The sequence below is a fragment of the Dermacentor silvarum genome, chromosome 9, assembly GCF_013339745.2.
Source record: "Dermacentor silvarum isolate Dsil-2018 chromosome 9, BIME_Dsil_1.4, whole genome shotgun sequence".
Lineage (NCBI taxonomy): Eukaryota > Metazoa > Arthropoda > Arachnida > Ixodida > Ixodidae > Dermacentor > Dermacentor silvarum.
The window spans coordinates 145,899,659-145,912,675 of record NC_051162.1 but is presented as its reverse complement, the minus strand read 5'-3'; the positions used below and the strand labels follow the sequence as shown (position 1 = coordinate 145,912,675).

The following is a 13,017-nucleotide window of genomic DNA, read 5'->3' as shown; positions in this document are numbered from 1 at the left end:
GTTCGAAGTTTTCTGCAACACCGGACTTTTGGTTTAATAATAAGCTCATTTACTGGTCAGTTACGTTCAAATGAAGTACGAGTGCTGCACGAAACTGTTATTTCCCAAACGCTGTTTAATATAGCAATGCTCCCAATTGCCTATCTTTTAAGCAAAATACAGCCCACGTCTGTGAGAATCTACAATATGGTCTAACACGTGAGATATCTCACTGCTTCACCAGCAACCCCAGCGACGAAGCCTAGACGTTATCACACATTTTGTTGACAAACAGCGCTTGCTCACGCGCTTGCTCACGCCAGCGTTTCGACAGCGAGTGAGCGCGGTCATCAAGTGTGATGCGTTCATGTTTGCTTGTGCGCGCTGACTCCATGCTTGTTAATTCACTTAGTAAAAAGCGAATGTTTCCAAGTTTACACGGCCGATAAAACTACTATTCTTACTTCGTATAGCTGTCTACTAATTTGCTATCGCAATGAACGCTTCGCCTTTCTGGCGAAACTGCGACTTTTTATAAGCCCGTTAGATGGTACTTTCGTTCAAAGCACATACAGGTAATCCTTTGGAACAGAATATACCCACAAATATATCCGTCGAGGCATCTAGCCAGCCACCATTGCCCAACCCGGGAGGGGGGAGGGGCTAGGCATATAAGGCTTCGCTTTAACCCTAAATGGTTCGACATAAAGTAGTTCACTGTATCTAATTTAATCGTTCTGAAATTTCCTGCGGAATATTCTCTCCACGGCGCCTTACGCACAAACTACTTGCCATCAATTTGCCAGGAGCGGTATATAGTAGCGATTTCATCTGCTCGATTTTATATCCCTCTAATCATCCACCGTTCACAGCCACCTGACGCCACTTGATAAAGCGGGCGGAACGCCGCTCTGACCACTCTGGATGCGCGAGAAGTAATGACATTGGCATAGAATCATTGTATTATCCGGGCCCGTGATGACGCACGTCCTAAGTGGCTGAGAGGGACGATGTGGGCTTGTTGGTTGCTCATCTAAGGGAGAGCGAGTTGCATCGCAGAGAAGGCACGCGGACAATAAAAAGTTGCACGGAACACAAGCTTGCCAGTGCTAGTTTCAACAGCAGTATTTATTTTCAAAACCAAGTCATACTATATACTTCTCACGTACGGCAATACAGGATCACGGGGAATCAGCGAGTTCTAGAAAAAATAAAGAAAGTGGCTCTCCTCGTTGTGTTATCTTAAGCGCTCGTTAATTGAGATGCGCGAAAAAGAAGAACCACGTTAAGATCATCAGAAAGCATCTAGAAAAAGCGAAAATAGTTGTGATTTAGATTTTAGCGTTACAACGCGCAAAGTTCACGTTCCTTTCAGAATAGTTGTATCTGAGAAGGGCGCATGGCAGAAGCAAATGGACGTGTACCTAACCGAGAAGCTTAAAGTACTTTGGATTCCGGCAGACCCGTTCTTAGTAAAAAGTTGTGACTAGATTTTAAATAATAGTGAACGATCACGCCGACGAGGGGCTGAAGTTCTTCTCGTTAACGTCAACGACTTGAGTTATTTTCTCCCTCACTCTAACGAGCTAAAAGTCAAAGTAATGTAGATGAGTTCAATGTGCTCAAGTTTTCTGATGAAGCTGGTATTTTCACAGGCGTTCTAGCTCATAGAACTGTCGAACTTTTACATATCCTCAACTTTAATCGTATGGAACAATATCGCATTCCTGTAAAGGCCATGGTAAAGGGGTGTTTGCATTGGCTCCTGCCTAGCTCCTATGTAAATCAATAGATCTTTAGCTAAGCTAGAGAGAGGCTTTTTGGAGCGTCTTGAGGGATGAAATGTGCAAAAAGCTTTTAAATACGTGGATGATTTTATAGTGTTTACAGCCTACATGTTTTTATGTTTTTGAAAGGGGTGTGATGGAGTTTTCTAGATTTGTCGTGGTAGTTTTCGTCCCATTGAAGTGAAGGCCGAATGGCCAGTAGATGGAATCATCAGATTCTTTGAGGTGAAGTTCATCTGCTGTGACAACTTTGCTGCGCTTGTAGTATGACCTTAGGACAAGCAAGGCATTTGTTCTATTCAATTCGAGTCATTCTAAACTAATGAAGAGAAGCACAAAGAATAAGTTCTTCAAGAATTCATCAAGGAAGTAATGTCCGCACTTAATGAACGAAAGTTCTCAGCAATAGGCGCCGCGTTTAAAGGAAGCGGGGCATTCAACCAACGTATTGGTGCAGAGATCTGAAGTCTCAAATCACACCATTTTGTATAAGAAAAAAGAATCATTGCCGTGATTACATCCACCATCATCCGCACAGTCTTTAGGAAGTAGAACTCCATGATAACATAAGCTAGGGCTGTTCTTTAGCGCCAAATAACCACGACGCCTTTGTAAGAAGGCAGATATGGCAAGAGGGGAAAAACAGAATGTGCTAAACAGCATAGAAAATATTTTGTAGACTGCAGAACATTTGTGATTGACCACCTCTCGTGTTACAGCGGGAAAAGCTCTTGGCCAAACCAGCAGATGCAATAACCAGTGGTTAAGAGAACACAACAAGGCGAACAAATTTCCATCTGATGCGTTTCTCGCACTTGATTTTCGGATATGTGGGTACCACCCAGTGTTAGACAGTACTGCTATTTTCGGAATATATGAGGACGTGGTTAGACGCTTAACCGTAGAGGCTGAGCATAGTGACGCTCTTGATGAATCGTGCATAGACAAGCCTAGGCGTTGTCATTTAAACAGCTAGGTTTCCTGCGCAAGCTAAACCATTATGGCAGCAATATTATTCAGTAATGCTGTTTTCTGGCTAGGTTCTCTTTTTTTTTTCGACGTGAAACGTCTTTCATTTCGATCAGATTAGGGGGTCGCTTGCTATAACCGGATGCCACGGAAATATGTTTTATTGTTATGGCTTATACCTTTGCAACCGTATTACTCACGCACATTACATTGATATCGCTGTGTATGGGAAAGAAGCCTGTACTCAATCACATATGGGTCTTGCACACAGATGGCACCCTTGTCGCGACATGCATGACGCAATCGAACTAACTTTAGTAAGGCTGTGAGATTCGATCTTTGAATCGAATAGTAACAATGCTTAAATACAAATATTTTTCGAATAGTTTTCGAATATTTCAAATTGCCAACTGTGCCCAATTAAACATTAAAATCGTGCAACAGTACGGTAAGTTTCCTCCCCAAGGGAGGAAATAAAACATGACATAGAACATGAAAGCTTAAGTAGAGGAGCTGGCTACATCGCTTATAGCACTTAGGAAGCCATACTTTACCGGCTACAAGCGATCATTCGCACTCACCGAAAAGTTCTGCGCATGCGAAAAACTGCTTTTCTGTTCCTAATGCTCTATTTGTGGGGCCATTGTCGAATGCGTTTTTTCGCTAGTGTGGGAACGGACCACATGTGTGCTAAAATTTTGCCGAAGCCGCTGTTTGAAGGTGGCCCCGTCCGGGAAATAAATCTCGTGGTCGAATAACCAGGTCTTCGCTACGTCCTTCAGATAGAAGGAGACGTGATGGAGCGTGAAGAGACTGTCGCAGCAGCACTGACTCAGTCGTAGTCATCCAGCCATTCCTCCGCAGTGTACATCGCATTGTTTTGATCCCACTATTCATATACCCACGGGCGATATGTAGGATCTCGGTGCATGATGATCGTTGGCGAGGCAAAGGCTCGAGCTCTCGGTGTCGAGTCGACGGCAGAGGTAGAATTACCGGTTCGCCCTTGTTGCGACGTGCCGGCGGACGTAATGGGTGCAACCGGCGACCTTAACGAAGCTCCAGGGGGCAGGCTGGGTGGGCAGAGGGCGGAGTACTAAGAAGGGCCTCCACCACGTGTGACGTGGCAGTTAGGGCTAACCTTCCACTGAGCTCGAAAGTTACAGCGAATGACCTCAAGGCTCATTGGACGCTGATGGTGCGTCTACACAGGCGATAAATAAGAAAGGCACGCGTATGATGATGATATTATACAGGTGAACAACAAGGGCATAATAAATGCACATACTTTTAATAAACAACGCTTCACAGCGCGTTATGTAATGATAGAAACTTGGAAGGGTTTGGGTGCGAGCTCGTTGGTACTGATCACACATATTTAAAACAGCGCCAAAAAATTCCCACCTCTTGTGGCTGCCCTTACATAGGGCAAACGGGACGTTGTATTAATGATCGTTTGCGTGAGCATGCGTACTGTGTCTAGATTAAGACTGGCAGTAATCTTGCTGTTCATTGTGCAAAGAGTGGGTGTTCACCACTCCTAGATAACACACGTGTGTTAAGAAGGTACAGCAATCAGATGGCCAGGGAAATTTTTGAGGCCTTTTCTATGTGTCAATTAAGAGCCACCTGTTTAAGTGCCCCATCTATAGCTCTCTGCGATAAGGAACTTAAGTTCCTCAGGAGTTAATCACGTTGGCCTGTGCCCACCATCTGTATTGTTAAATTTGTATTTTTAGTGTTTTTGACGCATGCGCAGCGGGGGTTGACTGACGATGACTCGCCCTCCCTTTCACCTTTTTTGTTCTCTTTCTGCCTGTTGCGAATTGTATATATTTGCGCAGGCTTCAATAAAGGTGTTGTTGGCCGTCAGCGCTCGTCCTGTGTTCTTTCTTGTCCTGTGTTTTTTGGCGCTGTTTTGAATATGTATAGAAACATGCTAACGTTAAATTTACTAGATTGTGAGCATCGTTTTATATTAATTGTGAAAACGTTTGTTAATTACTTGAAAACTTTTCGAAAAGTATTCGACATGTGATTCGATTGGGCACTATTCAATTCACATTGGATTCCCTTTCATTATTGCACATTGATATATAATGTCTATTGGTGTTTTGTGGCTAAAGCGCCCTTAGGCGTTGATGCACCCACGCTGACGCCTGGTGGCACGTCTCCTCCATCACGACTACCAACGTCGATGACCATGAGCAACCGTCGTGCATATGGAAGCTGCACTACGCTGCACACGCTAGCACAACGCGAAAGACGAAGCACGTAACTGACACACTAATACAACGCGCAAGACAAAGCACGTAACTGAATCGTCACCGAGTCAAATCAGCGCGTACAGCGCGTCGTAATTGCAGCCTCCGCGATCAACTTCAGAAACATTTTCAGAGCTAATTGCGGAGGCCACGCTCCGCTGTGCTGAGTACGGTGAACGCCACCTAAGTGGCGTTGGTAGTGCTTCTTGATGCCAGCGTCCCTTCGAATGCTGGCATCGAGGCGTCGTAGTGCTGAGACCACCGAAGCGTTCACTGTCGGTGCGCGTTAGTGTCATAATGCAGTACTTCTCTTTTCTGCTCGTAGGCGGCGGCACCACCCCGAGCAAGAGCGCGGGTACACGGAGGAGTGTTAGATATATAAGGCGCGTCTGTGTAGCTCTCTGCAAATGCGTTTGTGGCGCAATGGGTTAAACGTTACTATTTCCACTCCCCTAAAATTTAGCCTCTCGCTCAGCATTGTTACAGGCATAGCTTGGCAGTGCGTTTGTCAACCCGAGCGGTAGTGGTGGCGTTTGAGAGAGCTCACTTAACCTTAAAAGGTATAACCCACCAAACTGAAACCTGTGTTCATCAGGACTTATAAGGTTCACAAGCGTGCCCTTCGTTGCACAAGTTTGACGGTTGCTAAGCTATGGCGCCCCATTTCGGAGACAAATGGGACACCCACCGGACGTCCGGTTTCGGATATCCTATTATGGATGTCTTAAGGATATCACGCATTGACCTGTTTCGGATATCCCACCACGGATGTACCAAGATTATCCCGTATGAACCTTTCTCGGCATACGCGTGAATCTTCCCATTGAGTCTTCCCATTGAGACTTCGTCTTTCAGTTTCCCCAGTCAGTCAACAAACTTTATTAAGGTCCTGAGGAACTACTAAGTCGTAGTTGGGTAACCGTAACGTGTGCACAGAATGTATCTGTTCTTGATGAGTGGGCACTCTGCCCACTCGAGACATCATAATGAGTGAGAATTCTGCCCACTCATCATGATGTCTCGAGTTTGCTCGGCGGCGTGGTTAGCAGCATCCGCCCGCTGTAGCCGCTTGCGATTCTTCAAAATAAAATAAAATTTAATTAAGTTCAAATAATAATTTACATTTAAATTGCTTCAAAATTAAATATGTCCGTCACGTGAGACAGTGAATGGCTCATACCCCCTTAAGAAATGGCTGATACCACCGTAAACGCGGCCTGCCCATTACGACGACCGAAGAGAAATGAAATTCTACATTGGAATGATGAGTGGCAACGGAGCCAGCTGTGGAAGAACACGACGACGCTCGAGACATTGCTGATGATGATTGTTTCTGCGAACAGACACGGACGTTCAGGCTAGACATAAACAAGCTTCGCCTGTAAAAAGCAAACACAATGAATAAAAACAGCAAATTAGGAGAAGAAGAGTTTACATACAAGAAAACGCAAGGCAAGTAAAAAAGACAAAGAAGGAGAAATAGCAGTTGAACAATGTGTGAAACAATGAAACAGCAACGCAAAGCTCATAAAAGTGCTATGACGGTGAGTTATGACAGATATCTAGATTATAAAAATAGGCGTTATAAGAGTGAGTGAGTAAAAACTTTATTGAAAATAAATAAATAAAAGAAGGCACGCTGGTTGGGTGGGGCCCCTATTCAAGGGCTCCACTGGCACGAGCGGCTCGCTGGGCTTGGTCCAGAAGAGCCAATTGGCTCTCCCGGCCCTCGTCCGCAAGCCATGCCTCCCACTGCCTATTCCTCACGAGTGGATGTTTGAGTACTGTTGGGCTGTCTATGTGCGGAGGCCTCTTGGGACACTCCCATGTGATGTGTTTTAGTGTGGGTATTTCTGTGCCCCACGGGCACTCGTCAATGAACCTCGTGGGGTGTATTCTGTGTAGGTGGTGCAGGTTGGGGTATGTATTCGTCTGAATACGACGCTAGTCCCTCTCCTGTTGGCTGTTCAAATTCGAGCGAGGATGTCCAAAACGTCTCCGTTGCTGCCTTTGCTGTAAAAGGATGTCACTAGAATTCGGTGGAAGGTCGTCGCTGGGCCCTGCCGTTGCTCGGACATCCTCGAGCAATGCGGTCTGCCCTCGCGTTTCCTGCCAGTCCCACGTGTGCTGGACACCATAAGATAGTGTGGTGCCCTTCTAGTCGATTGCCCAAAATTCTGATTATTGACTGGGGTGCCATCCCATTTAGAAACAGGCGGCAAGCTGCTTGTGAGTCGGATAATATGACAGCCGAATTGGTTTGGCACTCGGCGTCCTGAATGGCCAAGGCGATGGCTGCAGCCTCTGCCACGCATGCCGATGAGGTTTTGAAGGATGCTGTTGTAACATTGTTCTGACACGTAGAGACTACGGTGAACGAGGCGTTATAAGAACTCAGTATTATCTGGATAGTTGAGTGTTGAGGCAGAACATGGAAAAGCCTATATTCCCTGGCGATGTTGCGTGGAATACTGCCAATTACGGCCACATAACTATAGCTATGCAAAACAAAGTGCATTCTAGAAAGTTGTTTTCAAAGGAAGCTTCTTAAACTCGAAGTCACTAACAAGCTGCCGAATTGTTCTTGTCAGGACACTATAACAAGTCACTGGGTGCTAGACAAACTAAACGTAGCGAAGAAATCGCCAAAGTGGCAACACTACAGCAAATAGATTGTCAAAGGGCCAGGTAATAAGAAAATATTGAATATATACGTTTTTAAAATACTAATGCCTTGTTTAGTATGGTCTTGACGACTCTTTGAAAGATTGCATGCAACCTTTAACTTATACCGTAAGATCACGCAGAGTCGAATATAAACCCACATATAAACGGGTACTTAAAGACTGCGGGCAATTCGAACTTTACTGCTAGCATTAAATTCAAATGCACTAAATGTTGAAAAACCATGACGTCAAATGTTTAAGGAACTATCTAAATGTCGCCAGAGCAATCGCCTTCAAGTTTTCGCAATGCAAATGCTCTTTTGAGGCGAGTGAGTCTAGAAGAATGATTGATGCAATGAGCTTTTCGAGTTACTTATATGCGGTGGGTAGGAAGGAGCTCGAAGACCTACTCGAAGACCTTGACGCAAGCTTGCAGTGTTTCGTCGTGCAACTTCCGTCTCAGAAGAGGTATACTTACCTTATATGGTTTGAAGCATTATTTTCACTTGTTGCACACCCTGGAAGCGTACTATATTTTGCATGCTTATATGATAGCTATGTACGCCGTCATTATCGCTCAGTATACGGTGTAACATGCCAGGCGATAAGCCAGGCTAGCATTTTCAGCCTGTCACATACTTTTGTATCTCTCTCTAACGCCCTGAGGCAAGAAAAAAAAAAACGGCTCGACTATAATAGAATAGCGTCAACGACTGTCCAAATTCCTGATATTGCTCGGTAGTAAATAAAACCCCCCTGACTTAATTCGTAAATATATTTCGTAATGAACACAGCCTTATGGCGATATTACAACAGATATGGCAGTCTCTTCAAAGAATTTCGATAAATAAAAGGAAAAGTAGCTTAGAGTAGCTGTTGAATAATCCTTTCCAGAAATGACGAAGGAAAACAGCTGAGGGTCTTACTGTCTCCTCTTGTGAATTCTTGTTTTACAAGAAGGAACATCTGCCAGCATCTCCAAAAAATCATGTGCTGTACGGTTCGCTACACAACACGCATAGTTTTTAAATGGTAGTTATGTTGAGAGCCACAACGGTTCCAACTACTGCGTCAAATCGTCAGATGCCACATTTGTGTTGTTTTGCTCGTTGGTTTACACCGCAGCCATCATGGCCCTCCTTTCGTGCCCTAGGCTCTAGAAATGCCTGGCGGAAAGCAAGTTTCAACCATTTGGCATTAACGTATGAGTATCTTTGGCTGAAGTCGGACACTACTAATCAACATGCCAGATGGCGATTTTTATCAATGCAGTGGGAAATACTGTGCAGGTCCACGAATTACATTTGTTTCCCCTTCCTTAAATTTCGGGCTTCGGAATCCTTGAAATGCTTGACTTTTCCCAGAATTTTAAGTCAAATGTTCTGCATGAGCCCTGCTTATCAGTACATTACAAAATACCGCAAGTGGGCATTTCCAAGGCATTGGTAAATAAATAGTGACATAGAAAGAGTGAAATATTATAGGTCTCTTACAAAGACGTATTAGTACCGCGATATGAGGTGGTGCGCTAAAGGTGTAGATATTCTTACACCGAACAGCACGTTAAACATTTGGATCAATGATAAAGCTGGCGTCTTGTCAAGTTCTATATATTGGATCGCAGGCCGCTTTCTGGCGACAACCTGCTGACCTATTACTCGATGCTTCAATGCCACATGGATCTGTGTAGTTCATTAGAATCGAGTGGCATGAACAAACCCGACAGATGTTTTCCCCTCAGACGATGTTATCCACACAGAAGAGTATTCCTACGCCTTCCTTAACCCGGTTGCCCACAAGACGACACATGCGACGATGATTTGTTCCTTTCATAAGGCGTATTTATTTTACTTGAAGGCTTCAAGCTAGTTCGAGCAGTCCACGTGATTTTCGTATGAATGGCACTACGTGATTTTATGCGCCGTTTTTTTTTTCATATGTCCTCGCATTAACGTCCTGTTTCATATCACAGACAGGATTGTCGTGCGTAGTATGCGTGCCTTCGCCCACTTCGTAAGCTGCATGATGAACTTGCAACCGTGGGTCCAGACCCTAAGGCGCGGCCGACTTAACGCTGAATTGAAACAATTAGCAGTATAATGGAAAGCTGAGGCTAACAGCATGCAAGACGACCGAAAACTGTCCAATATCCACCAGTTTCGATAACTAAACACGTTTAGTTGTTTTGTCGTTCTTTCATCTTGTACAGAAAAGCATAGCCTAAAAGCGTGTGCAGAAATAATCATCCGCAATCCCTATCAGCGTGAGCTAGTCTTAACTAGGAAAAAAAATAAAGAACTTCTCAAAACACAAAAATGACAAATTTGACAGTTGTCATGGACGGACAGCACACTTCTATTTGCTACGACCTCATATAGTATCTTGAGGATCAAAGGTCAAGCTATCGTTCACACAGAGAAGCAAAGCTTATCAGATAATAAACACAAGTTCGCCGCACAACATTACTATCACTGCCTTCCACAGCGGCGCACGCCCAATACAATTCTGCACTAAAACTGCTCAATGCTCTTCGAGATGACCAATCAATGGGCGCCACTAAAACGAAAACACGTGCCATTCTCGGCTATTAGTTGGGGCTTCTGACCAGACGGCCTCAACCGCACGTTCCATTGCCTACCAGCGACAACTCAAGTCGCGCAGGTCAGGATGATTGTGCTCGTAAGACTTCTACACCTCTATCGTAGCTGCGACAGCCATTTAGGTTGTGTGAATCGACTTACGCCTACTTTTGTGCAAGCACGGAAGTTCGCCCCTGTGCTACCGTTACATACACGCCTTTTGTCGACTACAGCATTCGTCTACAGCGATGCGGCGGACATCGTAAGCTTGATGATCTTACGTTATTACATTTGTGAATATGCTTTCTGTAATTTTTAACGCCGAATTGGTCCGTAAGTAGGCTTTGAGAATTTCACGCCTGTTTTTTTTTCTTTCGAGCAGCTGCTTGCATATTCAGCTGCTTGTAATTTCAGCTTCGCTGTAAAAGTTCTGCAGGCATTTGGAGTGCCGACGTGTGGGAAAGCGAAAGAGTTATACCGTTTGTAGACCTCGGATTGTCATGAACGCGCTCATTTTATGCACTCATGACGTGGCGCCACTTCCTTCTCATTGTCTGCGTCGTCATGTGCCCCATGACGCACGCAATAGGCCTCATCTTCAGTCAGCCACATGGATGGGACATGGCGTGTGCAATCACGCACGCACTAGGCGCACCTTTAGTAAGGCGGAACCGTGGAGCAGTCGTGGCATCGTGGCTCGTCTCTCACCCCGGAAGCCCGGGCTCGATTCCCACCTGGACCGAAATGTAACAAATCTTTTTTTTTTTACAGCGAAGGTGTTCATGGCTAGGGTTCCGTGGATTTTTCGTGTGCGTAAGGGGGCAGAAATTGGCTGTGGCTTAATTCAGTTATGCCTGGGTGTGCGTAGCGAGAGGTACGGTTAGTGTTATTGTTTAGCTCGGTGTTTCATTCCGTCGTTGATCTGCGGCCCTGGCACGAGATGCCGAACTAGACGGCGAACCATCCTCATCTGAATGCACTCGCCTGGCCGCTTCGTACATACGACGCTTCCCGAGGCGTGCGGCTCGTTCTTCCTCCGGCTCCTCGGCTCGCTGCCTCCTCTTGGATTCGTTCCGACGACGAAGCCTGGATTATTTCAGTCTCTCTGACTCACTTTTCATATCTACCGACGAATCCCACCGGGACGCCCCTTCTATATATACGATGCAACGCCGGCTCCTCACTCGCGTTTGCTCTCCGCCGTGCGTTGGCTCCCCGTGAAAGCGCGCGTCCCTCGCGCGCTCTCCGACTCACTCACGCCAGCTCTCCGGTGATGCAACGCCGGCAACGCCGATGCAACGCCGGCGGTTGCTAGGCAACGGCTCAGCTCGCGGTTAGGCCACCGACCACAGCGAAACGGCGAGAATGCGGCCAATGTAGCTCTCGCTACAAAAGTCAGGTCCCGCGCGAACGCGTTCGTGCCACTGCTCGCGCGTTCGTCGTCGTCGTCTTCTTCCACAGCTGGCTCGTCGACGTTCCTCATATGCATTTTGAGTAGATTAGTTATCTATAGGTACCATTTTCAAGATCAGTAGACTCCAAGGTAGATAATAAAGGTTTGTCAAAGATTTGCCGCTGTGCGACCCGCGTCGGCCATGCATGGGTACGCTCGCACCGCGCTCTCTTTGTCCGCGTTCCAAGCGCTTGCGCATCTAGTTTCCTTTTCTTCCGCTCTCCCACGGTGGCGGTATATAAACAAACCAGGAAAAACAAGTTGCAGTTCTCCATCTTGAATTTCACTTCTCTTCTGTCGTCGTAATGGGGAGGCCACGTACAGTGCGGACTCCCGAGGAACAACGCGCCTTTGAAGAGCGACGGCGACAGCAGATGCCGGCGGGCCGCAAACACCAATTGTCCACCAATCAAGACAATAAATCTGTGTGCGTGCCTTTCCTCACGATGACCACTGATGAAGACAACAAATGCGGTCGTACCTTTGTTCGAAATTCTATGTCATGTCTGTGTCATGTGCTAAACAGCTTCGCTGGTCATCCACCTTCCCAGAGTGGAATGGCTCATGATTTTTTTACTTGTTTTTTTTATTCTCTTTGCGCCGGCGGCCATTTTTGGTACCATCTTTCGGTGACGGCGACTACGACAGATTTTCGCGTAATGCGGCATATAATGCTTTCACATTAAAAGGAGAAGCCTTTTTAGAATTGCGCATACTACTGCCACTTGTAAATTTTCTCGCGGGCTGGTTGGCTCTTCTCTAGGAATCTTAAACTTACTGCGCGAACTTATACGTATACTGCAGTCCATTCTGTCTGTGTTTCATTACCTCCGTAGACATGCCCTTGCGCAAATTTTGTAAGACCGTGGGGATCGATCGTATGAGGGTTTTAAACTATAGGGCCTGACATCTGAGGAATTCAAATGACTGTTTGATTTAAAATAATGCGTTTTGAGTTAGTATGAATACTGCAGAATTTTGTTTCCTTTGATACTAGGAAACCACATCTACAGAAGTAGGCCCCTTGGATTCCTCACGCCTAGCCCGGAGTGGAAAGTAATGGAGTTTCGTGTTTTGGTTGGACTGTTCATCTTGGATGGTGAGTGGGTTAAGAAGACATCTGTATAAGAAATACTGCCAGGTACTGGATATTCATTGTTTGACTTGTACACTTCTCAGCAACTTTTTACAAAGTATGTCGTCCGCAGTCACTGTTATATTGCTGTATTGTTTGTTATATTCACTTTACAACTGAACATGCGAGGGTCAACATAAATATTGCTATAATAAACGCTCTTTATGGCAACTTCTGTGCACTAC

At 45.6% G+C, this 13,017-nt stretch overlaps 1 protein-coding gene across 1 annotated transcript in view; it reads left to right on the top strand.

Moving 5' to 3' along the window:
* The first annotated feature begins 8,070 nt into the window (after nucleotides 1-8,070).
* Nucleotides 8,071-13,017, top strand: part of LOC119464493 (uncharacterized) — a 54,700-nt gene continuing 49,753 nt past the window's right edge. Inside the window, exons 1-2 of the mRNA XM_037725492.2 lie at nucleotides 8,071-8,133; nucleotides 12,695-12,796. Coding sequence (XP_037581420.2) covers nucleotides 12,757-12,796 — 40 coding nt within the window. The 5' untranslated portion in view covers nucleotides 8,071-8,133; nucleotides 12,695-12,756. The remainder of the gene's footprint in view (nucleotides 8,134-12,694; nucleotides 12,797-13,017) is intronic.